The sequence below is a fragment of the Haemaphysalis longicornis genome, unplaced genomic scaffold (genome assembly GCF_048455015.1).
Source record: "Haemaphysalis longicornis isolate Haplotype H1 unplaced genomic scaffold, Haemaphysalis longicornis Haplotype H1 scaffold_12, whole genome shotgun sequence".
Lineage (NCBI taxonomy): Eukaryota > Metazoa > Arthropoda > Arachnida > Ixodida > Ixodidae > Haemaphysalis > Haemaphysalis longicornis.
The window spans coordinates 20,305,436-20,318,754 of NW_027526225.1; the positions used below are offsets into that span (position 1 = coordinate 20,305,436).

Consider the following 13,319-nt stretch of genomic DNA (forward strand, 5'->3'; position numbering starts at 1 on the left):
CCTTTGGCCCACTTCCGCTTCGTACCACGGGCCGCCGCTGGGCGCGGGCGCAGGCGAGCTCGTGCGGCGCAACATCGCAGGTGAAGCGGACCGTCAAATCGTCGAACGATGCGACGTCGGCGGGTAGGTGCCGCCGCTCGGGAACTCTAGAAGGGACCGTTCCGCGAGTGTCGCGATGGTTGCGGACGTGCCGGTGCAGGAATGGACGGTCGGCGAGGTCGGCGAATGGCTGCACGCCGTCGGGCTGGGCAAGTACGAGGCGACATTCGGCGAGCACCTGATCGACGGGCGCGCTCTGCTGACCATCTCGGAGTCGGATCTGCGGAAACCCCCGCTCGAGATCCGCCTTCTGGGGGACATCAAGAACCTCATGATCTGCATCCGAGAGCTGCAATGGCAGAACGCGGCCGCTGTGAGGCAGCTGCTCGGCGCCAGCGAATCGCTGCTGCTGTCCGCGCAGCAGACCGTGAGCCGGCGGAATTCGACGCGCAGGCGGCGCGCGTCTTCGGATAACACCGCGCCGTCGCCCGACATCTCCTTCGAGTCCGACGACGACGACAAGTCCGACGCCGCCGTCTCGGCGGCGGCGCCCAAGCCGCGCCGCTTCAAGCCCGAGATGTGGAAGACGGTGGTGGGCATGCTGTACTTCCTGTCCGTCACCTGGATCACTGCCATCGTGATGGTCATCGTGCACGACCGCGTGCCCGACATGCAGACGTACCCGCCGCTGCCGGACATCTTCCTCGACAACGTGCCGCACATCCCGTGGGCCTTCGCCATGTGCGAGCTCACGGGCCTCGTGCTCTTCATCGTGTGGATCTCGATCCTGGTCTGCCACAGACACCGCTTCATCCTGCTCCGCCGGATGTTCTCCCTGTTCGGATCCGTGTTCCTGCTCCGCTGCATCACCATGCTCATCACCTCGCTCTCCGTGCCCGGCAAGCACCTGCAGTGCAAGGCGCGCCACTTCTCCGACCTCTCGGAGAAGCTCAACCAGGCGTTCCTCATCTGGCAGGGCGGCGGCATGCTGATCCAGGGGGTGCGCACGTGCGGCGACTACATGTTCAGCGGCCACACGACCGTCCTCACCCTCCTCAACTTCTTCATCACCGAGTACACGCCGAGGACGTACTACTTCCTCCACACCACGTCGTGGGTGCTCAACCTGTTCGGCATCTTCTTCATACTGTCCGCGCACGAGCACTACTCCATAGACGTGTTCATCGCCTTCTACATTTCCACCAGGCTCTTCCTCTACTACCACACGCTGGCCAACAACCGGGCGCTCATGCAGATGGATAGCAAGAGGACGCGCATCTGGTTCCCGCTTTTCTACTTCTTCGAGTCCGGCGTGGACGGAATCGTGCCGAACGAGTACGACACCCCCTTCGCCTGGCTCAAGTGGTTCAAGCGCAAAGCCGCGAACATTGTCGTCAAACTGAAATTCAAGAAGGCCCTGTAGCGGTGGTGGTGGTGGTACAAGGCGAAATTTATTGTATTGTTATCTAAAATCTCACGCTATTAATGTTCATTATTAATTTTGTTACGAATGCCGCGAATTAACGTATTTATACCGAAGGATGATAAGTTAGCTGAGCGACGATGCTCGAATCGTTCAGCGTGGTCCGCTGAAAATTCCACGAACTATCCGCGCTGATGTGATCGTTTGAGTACATCTCCACCGGTCGCTTGCACAACGAACCGTTTGGAACTTGAAGGTCTTGTGCTGGGATACGGCTTTCCGAGACCAAAATTTTGTGTGCGTGAACTTTGTACGGTGTGTTCAAGGTGACAACGACGAGAAATTTGCAACTTCAGCCAGAGACAGTACCGTTCCAGAGACGAAAGTGTTCCAGCGTTTCGGTGTCGTCTGCTTTCCCCAGCGAACGTTCTGCGAAAGCCCACCTGATAGGCTGCAAATTATTATTCCGTTGCGTGTTAGAGATGTCTTTGGTGACCTTTCTACAATGAAATACCGTGGCATCAACTCAGCAGGTACTTTTGTACGCTTTTTTTAAATTTAGATACTCACTGCAGCGTACACTTGGTACAGTAAGTGCTTGCACTCGAATGGCATTGATGATAAAGCAGTTTGCTACTGAACGGTCAGCCCTGAAAATGATGACGAGAAGAAAAGATGACGCAACATCTATAATAAGCCAGCAGTTGTTTTTGTTGATGAACTGTAATCTTTATTCGGAATGTTCTACAGTTTGTCATGGGTGTGTGTAGGCTGTTGATGTTACAAGCGCAGTCTACAGTATCATTTCTTAGCATTAATACTATTTTATGCCATCTCAGTGACCTCAAAAGATAAGGGCTTATCTCAAGGGTAAACATATTAGAGCTACGACAGATAGCTACGTGAATTGGGAGGTTAGATCTTGATATAACACCTAAACGCACGGACTTGTGCAAGCACAAATGCTACAACTGGTGTTTTTTTTTTAGTTCCTATATTTACGTGCATTTCTTTCTTTCAAGCATGAAACATAATGTCACAAAAATGTCGCGTACTGCCTTAAAAATGCCACTGACGCATTTAAACTGCAATGCATGCTATGCCATTGCCATGGGGGAAGTTCTCGCATGTAAGATTGCCGAGCACGATAATTGTCCAGCTTTTTCGTTTTGAATGAAAATGGAATGTGCTGCGTGACCGTGCTTAGTAAAAAAAAAGAACAATTTTGCTTTGAGCAGAGGTGTGTGTGTTTTGATATAATACAGCTCTCTAAAATTTGTTCTTGGAGCTCTGGTTAATTGTTAAATATCTGGTTAAATATCTGGTGCTTTCAGCGAAAGTAATTTTTCTCTCTTGTCGTTGCAAGCTCTTTTTTTTTTTCTGCTCTTGCACACACATCAATAACAGCTGAAAAGTTGAGTCATGTCTGCACAAACAGCTTTTTTTTTTTTTCCAGGGTGTTTGTGGCATGTGTCAATCCCTACTTGTGTCAATTCGTGACACAGAAAGAGATGTCGGTCACTTTTGTTCTGGACATAATTTACAACCTTTATGGTTCTTGGAGTGTATGGGTATATTGCAAGCTATCTGCGCATTACCTGATGCTTGAACAGAGAGGAACTAGGTTTGAAAATAACTAGTTTGTTACGACTCGGTACAGGAGAGAACTAGAATATGTTCAGTTTTGGAACTAAAACTGTAGATTGTTTCCTAAGGCATTGTTTCCCAAGGCAGTACGGAACCAGTCCAGACCCCTCGCTCGACTGGGATAGGCATCAGCATATTATTATTCACACTCGCTAATTGCGTGCAGTTGTATGAGAAGTGTTTATCCAACCGCAACAACGGCGTTGGTACTTTCCGACGGCTACCAGAAAACACAAAGAGCTTAACATAAGAGGCCTTGTGGTTTGGCTTAGTTTTTCGTCACTCCAGCAGTGTTAGTGACTGAATGACTTGCGCAAGATGCGAGATTGTTCACATAATCTGAAGGGATGCCTTTGTAGGCTCAGTTCCGGCTGTGATGCACGGTAGTATGTAGCATGGCCGAGCTAACTTTTTCAGCATGTTTGGAAACTGGCGTTTTTGAAATACACGCGCCTCCATAAATTGACACAATTTCATCGTCGAAGCGGTGCATTTGCTGCTATGTGCCTTTTCATATTCCAAGATCCTTCCACTTGTATTTGCATTGTTGCCTGAAGCTTGCACTCTGCCTCTGAAGAGTGCACTGGCATGTAGGTGACGCACTGAAGCCTGCGTATATTACAGAAATCTGAGTAGTTTTATCATTTCCATCTGTGTGCCTGATCATATGCGTGCACTGACATACCCGTTCTTTTCGTAACCGTTCCTTCTTCATTGACCAACCTGTGGTTGCGTCAAGTAAGCATTGATTTACTCATGAGAAATGCTTCACAAGTAATATTTTTCTGCAGGCAAATCTGATTTTTGTGGTTCCTATGTGTAATCAACGCGGCTTATCTGCAAACTATGACTCTTGGCCGTCTAAAGATTCAAGACGTAGCGAACAATATTTGTGACTGAGCATTTGCTGTTCAACGCTGTATTTTGTCCTCCTACCCTTGGGCCAATAAGTCACTTGAAGGTGACCGTATGTTACGCCCTACCTCTAGAGACTCGGTACAGATTATATAGCCCCTGCGAAAGTGATGATACACTATAACCTCTGTGATATACGTTAAAAAAGGGGGCTTTAATATGTTGCCTAGCTTTAACCGCGTGTGGCTCACGTCAAGTTAATGGAGTAACATGTTTGTGTTTCTGTGCGACGCTTGTATGAAAGCCCAAGCTAGGAGGCCACAAGCCGCTGTGAAACTTGTTTGACACCTACGCAAGAATTTTCTTTTTCTTGGTCTCGAGTTGGTCGAACTTGTGGAGAGGTTACCATATTTATATGTTTAAAAAAATAAACTGATGAGTAAGTTATTCAATAAAGCAAGTTTATGTGGTGTATATAACTCTTGCGTCTTCTGTTTTTGACTGCTAGAATTGCGTTTTTGGAACACGAGTTATGGTGTTTCATCATTGATCTTGCTTGGTGCAAAAATAGGGAATTTTTGGTAGAGTTGGGGAACTTCGTGCTTCGCTGCTGTCGACGCGGTTACGGAAACAAGCTGTTGCTGCTTGGAGGCGAACGAAGTATTTTTGTCTTAGATCCCCGGCCGAACACTTCGCATTCGCCGCGCGCTGGAGAGAACAAAACGACCTTGCCCTTGCGCAAGACGCGTTTTCTTGGCCGGCTTTCAAAGCCCGGTTCGGGTTGCCCGTGAATCGGGCGCGGTCCGTCCGGGAAGGCTATCGGCATTGCGCAGGACGTGTGCGGAGCTTTCTCGCCGATGATCTAATCACGCGCACTTCATCAAAATCACCTTGGATAAAACAGCGGCATCATCTTACAGCCGCCACGGTCTGCCTCCCCCCCACGGTCATGGAACAGACGATCCGGGCGCCTCCGTAGCAGACGACAGCCAATGTCCGCTTCCCGTAGAATTGGTCGATAATCGCGGCTGATTTCGGCCCGCCCGGGTTTGATGCGTGCCGTTCTACCCGTCATGTCGTCGCGATGTGTAGAGTGACCGGGATATCCGTTTGTTTCGTGCTCGCGGTCGCAGCTTTCCGTACCAGCCGCGCGGACTTACATGGTGAGAGAGCCGCAGACTACGAGATTCTCTACCACCTCGCCGTTGAATCTTACCTCGGAAGGGACTGGGAACAATGCGTGGCCCACCTGAACGACGCCCTAGCCGCGTACAGAACGCACGTCGGCATCGTGGTGAAATGTCGGCGGACGTGTCGTGTCGGGGAGTCGGCGAGTGGAGACGACAGCGCGACGGTTCACGCTTTTTACATTGCCCGGGCGACTGAAGCTCAGTGTATGCGAAAGTGCGCGAGCCCTTGGAGCGACTTTTCGGTTTCGGACGCGACGCTCCGCGACTTCAGGGAGCGGACGCCCTACAACTATCTTCAGAAATGCTACTTTGAGGTACGTTTGCAACTGTTTTTATTTTTGTCTGCTGTGAAGGGAAGGCGGCATTTATTAACTTATGAGTTAGCAAGTGCTCTTTGGTGGGAACAGCGCAGCCGAAAAATCTCTTGCGCGCGCAAAATGTAGTTTCGCCGATTTTTTTTATTGCTCTAATATTTCGAACAGAGAGAGTTTTGTCATAACTCAAACGTGAGCAAGAATAGCATCAAAAACATTTATTTATGCGCTTATTGTTATATGCATGCGATTTTCATGTTTAATCTCACATACTGTGTTTTTTTAATTATGAGCTTTTTCGTGTTTAGTTTTATTTTACTTTTTTTTGTTTTAGAAGCAGTGGCTGCTACGAATAGAAACAAGAAAGACAATGCATGTTGTCCTACCACACCTTTAGGTTAGAGGAGGAGGTGCACGGTTAGGATGATGGCAATGATGATGCGTTGTGAGTCACACATGCACACCATGCACACTGACATTAGTGAGTGTTCAGCTATAGGTATATGTCATATTCCAAGACTAAATCCTCCTTTTCAAGGATGCATATGCTGTTGGCATAAGCAAGATTCATAAGTAACATGCGAGCAGCGTAGCTCTTCAACTATCCTCGGTGCCTTATTCGCTGTGGTGGAGGAACTACGGGCTTCACATAGTCCCTCAACCACATATGTGCAGGAAAATTTTTCGCTGGAGCTTGCGAGTGCAAGTAACGTTCTGTGACGAAAGGGAATAGGTCTTCGCACTATCACCTATCACTTTTCTCCCCAGATTGGGGACGCAAAGGCAGCGGCGTCGGCGGCCTACACGTTTCTGGAGCACAACCCGGGCCACAGCCTCGTAAGCTTCCACCTAAGCCAGCACCTGGAAGAAGCCGGACTCAGCGCAAATGATGTTGTTTCCTTCGAACCCCGAGAATATCAGGTGAGTTGTCCTTCATAGGTAGGTAAGTACCTACATAGGTACATTGGTATCTGCACAGGTACCTATGTGTACCTATGTTGTACTTCCATGTGTACCACAGACCTGCCGCGGTGGCTCAGTTGCTAATGCATTGTGCGGCTGAGTCTGAGAATGGGGGTTCGATTCCCGGCTGAGGTGGCTGCTTTTCTGATGGAGGTGAAACGCGAAAACGCCTGTGTGTCGAGATTTTGGTGCACTTTGAAAATTCTCTGGTGCTCAAAATCAATCTGGAGGCCCCCACTACGGCACTGCTGGTGTAGCATCGGTGCATTCAACCTGACCATCAATGTATACCACATAGGTGTTCCTCATGTGAACTAACTACCAGACACAGTTCCAGCTTTGAAAAAGAAAAAGAAGTCTCGCCTTTATTATTATCTCTTTAAGAAAAGCACGTTTTTTTTGCGAAGGTCTTTTGTATATTCGTCTTTCTATATTTTTTTACTTTGGTCAGTCACCAGTAAACAGCTTCAGGCATGTTTCCTGACCAGACAGTATGCCGTCAAACCCTCGACTAGTTAGTGCAGATTTAAAAAAAAAAGTTGGAGTATTACACTTGGAGAATAATCTCAAAGTTCACCATTATTGTGTAGGCAGAACCTAAAGGAAATTGTTTCTCTTTCTTAAACTAAAAATATTGTAAAAGTCACCATGTTAGCAGTGTGCAGTCATCAATGTAGTAGATAATACTGCTGTGACAATGGATATGCCTCAATGCTGGGGTGGGGCCATACTTTTTGCCTAAAACGTAGAATGCATTACGTTGCAAAACATGCATGTTTTGCCATTGATTGAAGGCCATTGACTGTCTATGTGCACATAGACATGCAGTGGCCTTTGTACTTCCACTGTCTGCATATCACCCAACACCACCAATGTGGAAGTGTCACGTGGAAACCTGAAATTGTGTGGAAAATCAATCTGTGGATGCTGAAATCCACAGCACTTCAGTATGCATCTCTCTCTAATTTTTTTTAATGCTTCAGCATTTCTAAATTGAATCACTGGGGAAGCATGTCAGTCGATTGTAATGCTTGATGTGCTACCAATTCGTTGCACAAGATAATTATACTGATTAAAGGCCGTAGGGCCTTCAGATCCACATGCAAACCTGCTCTATTGCCCCTAAAAAGTCTCTTCTGATCAATGCAGCTCTGTATGGTAAGGAAGGTGACTTTAAAGGCTCTCAGTGTTAGTGCTTTGCACAGATAAGTGAGGCTTTGCGGCGGTATTTAAGGTCCTTCACAGTTGGATATCAGACTCGTTATATTTTCCCTTAAAAATGTGTTGCAAGGGCTGAGTGTATAGCTCTTCGTATGAATACCAGGGGTCTTATGGAACCACTAAATAAAAGACCCTTGGGCCATCATTCTTTGATATCAAACTTCTTATATTACCTCTTGAAAAATGTCTCTCCAGAAATTTGCCTCTTGAGAAATGTCTCTCTAGAAATGCATTGATGCTTAATACCGAAGCCGATTTTAACAGGGCTCAGTGTATAGCCGAGTGGCTTCAACATCTATCCAAGAATTCCCATTTTGAGGTTTCGACAATTTTTTTTTTAGCCGCCTGAATCTCAATTTGTGACCAAAGGGGGTGGTTAGGCAGGTGCGAAACGTGTCTGACCTGTTAGCTTCATTGCTTTCAAGACCAAACCAAAAGGCCTGTCTCATCTTGCAGGCCTGGCAGTTCCGCAAAGGAGGGAGTGCAGATTATTCATAGTCAATGCGCAGCAGTTTCTTGTTTTGCACATTTTACTCTTTTCTTTCACGTTTCGTGCGTACTGCAGAGCCTGTTTCGCGAGGCTGTGAAGTTGTACGCAAAGAAGGAGTACTCCGAGTGTGCGGGCCTGGTCGAAAGAGTGGTCCTGGGCTACCTGGAGGCCGAAGAAGACTGCCGGACCCTCTGCGATGACTTCGTGCCTGGCGGATTCAAGATGCGCGAGTTCTCCGAGGTCGCTGCAGGTAGCTCCTGTGCCCGAAAGATGTCCTATCGCTCGTGGTGTTTAAGAAAGCCATGAGGAAAAAACACAACTTTGTTCAATTTGAAAGAACTAGCCTTTAGTAGCTCACTCTGCTCCATTTTTGCGACAAAAGATGTTTTTTAACTGAAAAAAAAAAGTTACGTTTTCAAACCATCGTGTTGACCTCAGAAACAAAGCATTATGCAGTACAAAGGCTGTTCCTGTGTAAACGTCCAATCTAATAGCTCTGACGCACAAGCAAACATAATGACGTGGATGTTTATCTGGCAAATGCCTTGGAGTTATGGCACGCCTGTTGTGAATATAAGCGGTTGACAGCTAGCCGGCCTTGCGAGAGGCAGTGATCCTGTCAATCATTCCTGCTTTACGCATGTAGGTGTTTATTGACTTGATGTGTTTTTTCTTCTGTTTTCCACGTGTCGTCAGGTCACTTTGCCGCGGCCCTCAAATGCAAAGAACAATGCCCGCATCAGCTTTCATTCCTGGCTGGTCGCCAACAAGCGAACTTCTTTGCTGGGTTGTACCACTACCTTCAATACTTGTACTACCACTGTAAGTCCTGCCTTTCTCGTCACGTCTGCCAGAACCGTTATTTTCTGTTGCCTTGCAAAGGTGCGTTGGCTATCCAACAATGGCTAGCTTCTTAGCTAATTTGAAATTTTCAATAATTCGAATTTGCCGCTCAAATCCACTTGCACTTTTACATGGCTTTATGCATTAGAAAGCCTGTTATTGTGAATGAAAATTTATTACTTTAGTGGCGATTCGAATCATTCATCACTACATATGAATGTACAGTTGAAACAGGATTTTTACGCAGTTGATGAGGATTGCCAGAACTTCCATCGGTTGGTGATCTCATAGAATTAAGAAATGGAAGCCCGTATAGAGAAGGGGGAAAATGAATTTCCTGGAGAAATAGTAGGCTATATTGCCTTGCTTGCAGTTAATTAACAATTTGCGTATCTCACTTCTTATTTCTGTTAGCTATAAGTGCAAATGACGTCAGCCGCATGTCGTAGTTTTCACTTTTTTCCTTACGTGTTTTGTCTTGGGAATACAAAATGGTGTTACAGAATAGGTCATTTTTCTATTTCCTGTGTATTTGCTTCAAAAAATCGTAGGTGTGCTTGAGTTCTCAAATATAGTACTTATAGATTGGGAGTCAAAATTTGTTTATTAGTTATTACAGATGTTACTTGTTTGAAGTAATGGTTCTGTACAAAGGAGATGGGGATCACACTGTCCTGCTCTTTCCTTGCAGAATATTAGTGCGTGCTTGAATCAGCTCTAAGTGTCAATAATGTGGCTTGCCAATCAGACATGGCTTACCAAATGGCCTATCAAGACGACTGGTTTGTTGGACTGCCTAATGGTCTGACTTGCCACTCTGAGGCAACAATGCGGATTGCCAGTGACACACCACCATTTGGATGTTGTTGGCTTGTTAATTGGAGGCGGCTTACTAACCAGCTTGTCAACTGGAGGAGCCAGTGACGTTGCTTGCCGAAGTTGTCGACTGGATTGATTGATTGATTGATTGATTGTAGGGTTTAATGCGCCGACGCAACGCAGGCGATGAGGCGCGCCGTAGTGGAGGGCTCCGGATTAATTTCGACCACCTGGGGATCTTTAACGCGTGCCAAAATCTCGAACACACGGGCGTTTTTACTTTTCGCCTCCGTCAGAAAAGCGGCCACCGCGTCCGGGAATCGAACCCGCGACCTCATGCTCAGCAGCACAATGCCTTAGCCACTGAGCCACCGCGGCGGGTACGTTGTCGACTTGCCAAATCATGTAGCTTTCAGGCATACTGCCGGTCAGAGGTGGTGTCAGCCAATTCGTTGCTGAGATGCTGCAGGATGTCAGCCCTGTTGATTGTGGAGCTGTTGGGGACATTGCTGCGGTGGCACTTTCACTGATTGAGGCATGGCAGAAGCCTTTTCGTGCAAAATGGGAGCGATATGGGTAAACAAAGAAGAGGAGTAATTGCTAATGGGACCCGCTGCGGTGGCTCACTGGCTGAGGCATTGTGCTGCTGAGCACGAGGATGTGGGTTCGATTCCCGGCCACGGCGGCCGCTTTTCTGATGGAGGTGAAAAGCAAAAACGCTCGTGTGTTCGAGATTTCGGCGCACGTTAAAGATCCCCTGCAGGTGGTCAAAATTAATCTGGAGCCCTCCACTACGGCGCGCCTCATCGCCTGCGTTGCGTCGGCGCGTTAAACCCTACAGTCAATCAATCAAATGCTAATGGGGCATTTGTCTAGCTGATTATAGAAAGAATTCAATATCATGTCCTGTTTGTTTAGTTCTTCACAAAGCACAAAAATATTGGCCACCATGTTTGAGTGCTGGGCAGAAAAATTATGCACACAGCTTATAGCTTTGAGGATGACAGGCAGAGTACGATAATGAATATTTTTTCCCTCCCCAAAAATTGGTGTTTCACAGGACGTTGACTTCTTTGTGGTTGTCGGGCAGTTTTTGTTTGGCTTTAATTATTTTGAACTTGGTTTGATTTGAACTTGGTTTGATTTGGTTTTTTTATCTGGATGAAGTTTGAATTAGTGAGCCGTTACCGTGCACCATTGCATGTACAGGTGCACACTATTATATGTGCTGTTGTATAACAGTACAGACAAGCTTTTATAAAAAAAAGGGTTCTAGTTATCTGGATATATGTCTAGTGCACTCCCACTGTCTTTAGAAGGCATTTCAGGGGGAATACTAATGCTTTAATGTTAGGGTAAGCTAAAACATGTTGAGTAAAACAAAGATTTATTGCTACAAAAATTATTACTCAAGCTACTGACGCCTTAAGAAATACCGTAGCTGGCAATCTATCAGAAACCTTCGTTTTCCTTATTGGATTTACATTTTTCTTAATCCACTGTATTACGTGCGAGCGCGTTTGCAACATACAGGCGATTAATTTGGAAAGTTAGAGCACTGCAGCAAACTACTTTACATTGCATTCTGAATCGCTTCTTTCTTCATGGGCCCTGTTGCAAATTCACTAGTAGAGGTGTCGGAATATTAAGTTTTTGGAACAATGAATTGAATATGAATAGTAAAAACTGAATGCAAATCGAATGAAATAAATTTTTGGTTATGTGTCCTTGCTCTAGTGTGAACAGAGGTTCTAAAAAAAAAGATAACTTAGACAGTAAGGGCTTCATAGCGAACTGATACATAAAAGAAAAAAGGACTAGATAAATACAGTGACAAAACAGTGAACCAAAAATTGATCACAGTAAATACAGTGATTACAGTGAGTACATATTTTGACTGGACCCTCCCATCGTTGAAAAGAGGCTGGGAATGCTAGTGACTGGTACGACCTTAGTGCCAACTCTCAATTTCTCACTGATGTGACCGTATCGGTGGGAAACTTATTTTAAGCTCATATATTTTACTCAAGCAGCAATATCATCTCCAGGCAATGCATGCACCATAATTAGCTTTGTTTCGAGCGAAGCTTGCACGTGTCAGGCTTTCCTGCACAGCTTCGACGTCGTGCGATAAAGCCAAGCAGAAAAGGCATGTTGTGCAGTGAAGCCTGAAAGCGTGCATGTTGCGCGGCAGAGGCAACTTATAGTGCTTCATTATTCGAAAACTTCAAGTACTTTGAATGGTAAGACTGCACAGCGAGTTAAATTGAACAGAAAACGTTATCCGCGGAGTATGCGTAGTTTGGAATGTTAGCACACTTCTAGTTACACATAATTGGAACGGAACTTTTTTTTTTGAACAGAGGCGAGCTTGAATTAAACTTCTGGCTTGCACTGATCTCTCGCCTCTGAAACACTTGCAGTGGGTGAACTACAAAAAGCTTGCGAAGCTACACAGTCTTACTTGCTGCTGCTGCCCGACGATGCCGACATGTGGTACAACCAGGCATTTTATGCGCGGCTCCCAAACACGCAGGATTCGTGGTTCACGCCAAGACAGGTAAGTAAGGCGAAAAAATTATGAGACCACCTAAGCATTCTTTATGTCGTAGTTATTGCAATCGCTTGAATGTCTAATTCCTTAACACATCCTCTTGTTATTTCTCTCAGTTACTACAACTCAGCAGAAACCCACATTTGTATTGCCAAGAAATGAAAAAATTTAGTGGGAGCATACTCTGCTACTTTTATGATTGCTGCTATTTGCGCACTCAAATTACCTGTATAGAGTAATATAGAGAGTTTTGAGCCTGCTACATTACACGTCTCTATCCCATTACATGTCTCTAACCAACGTTTCTAAGTGAGAGGCCACAATGCATTCACTTGGTACAGCTTTAGTTAGAATTGTGGAGCTGGGGTGGTGGTGGGCATGCTTGCCAGTCTCGCAGTTCATTGGTTACCAGTGCAAATGCCACCCAGACCTAAATTTACCAAACTTTTTTCTCAGCTCAATTACTCTGCTTTTTAATCATTGAGCTGTCACAAATTTTGTGCACTGTCTGAGCACCAGAGCTGTTGTATTTTCAACCAACCAAGTTAAGCTTTTGTATAAAAAAGAAGCTCAAGGGGAAGTTGCAGCTTAATTGTAATGCACAAAAGTTATGTAACACAAGGGTTGTTTAATAAGTTGGGACAGCCTTTTTTCTTTTCTATCATCAGCACTCATGAACATGGCTCCTAAAACTAAAGTTCAGGCCAGACAGGAGCCGGATGCGATGCATACCTTGCGTTCGGTGGTTGTTGAGAGTGGGAGTTTGAAAAGTGACCACTGTAGTGGGAAGGATTCCTGACATACACGGTGTTTGAACTGGTTTAGAAGCACACACATACGCAAAGAAGAGAACAACTGAACGACACAAGAACCAGGATATCGAGAGAGTGTCTTTATAGTTGTCGCTAATCTCTTTGGGAAACTGTAACTTAGCTTTAAGGCTGTGCTTTGAACTATAGTA

The 13,319-nt window shown here is 46.0% G+C and overlaps 2 protein-coding genes across 4 annotated transcripts in view; both read left to right on the plus strand.

Annotated features, from left to right (window-relative positions):
• Nucleotides 1-28: 28 nt before the first annotated feature.
• Nucleotides 29-4,443, plus strand: LOC144162463 (sphingomyelin synthase-related protein 1-like). Its single transcript, XM_077692997.1, has one exon. It carries the CDS (start codon nt 176-178, stop codon nt 1,460-1,462), a length of 1,287 nt encoding a protein of 428 aa, XP_077549123.1. The 5' UTR covers nt 29-175; the 3' UTR covers nt 1,463-4,443.
• Nucleotides 4,444-4,592: 149 nt separating this feature from the next.
• The window catches only part of LOC144162460 (prolyl 3-hydroxylase 2-like), a 30,639-nt gene continuing 21,912 nt past the window's right edge, over nt 4,593-13,319 (plus strand). For all 3 annotated transcript variants that reach the window (XM_077692992.1, XM_077692993.1, XM_077692994.1), the window contains exons 1-5: nt 4,593-5,468; nt 6,237-6,389; nt 8,218-8,392; nt 8,839-8,964; nt 12,228-12,364. In XM_077692992.1, coding sequence (XP_077549118.1) covers nt 5,049-5,468; nt 6,237-6,389; nt 8,218-8,392; nt 8,839-8,964; nt 12,228-12,364 — 1,011 coding nt within the window. In that variant the 5' untranslated portion in view covers nt 4,593-5,048. The remainder of the gene's footprint in view (nt 5,469-6,236; nt 6,390-8,217; nt 8,393-8,838; nt 8,965-12,227; nt 12,365-13,319) is intronic.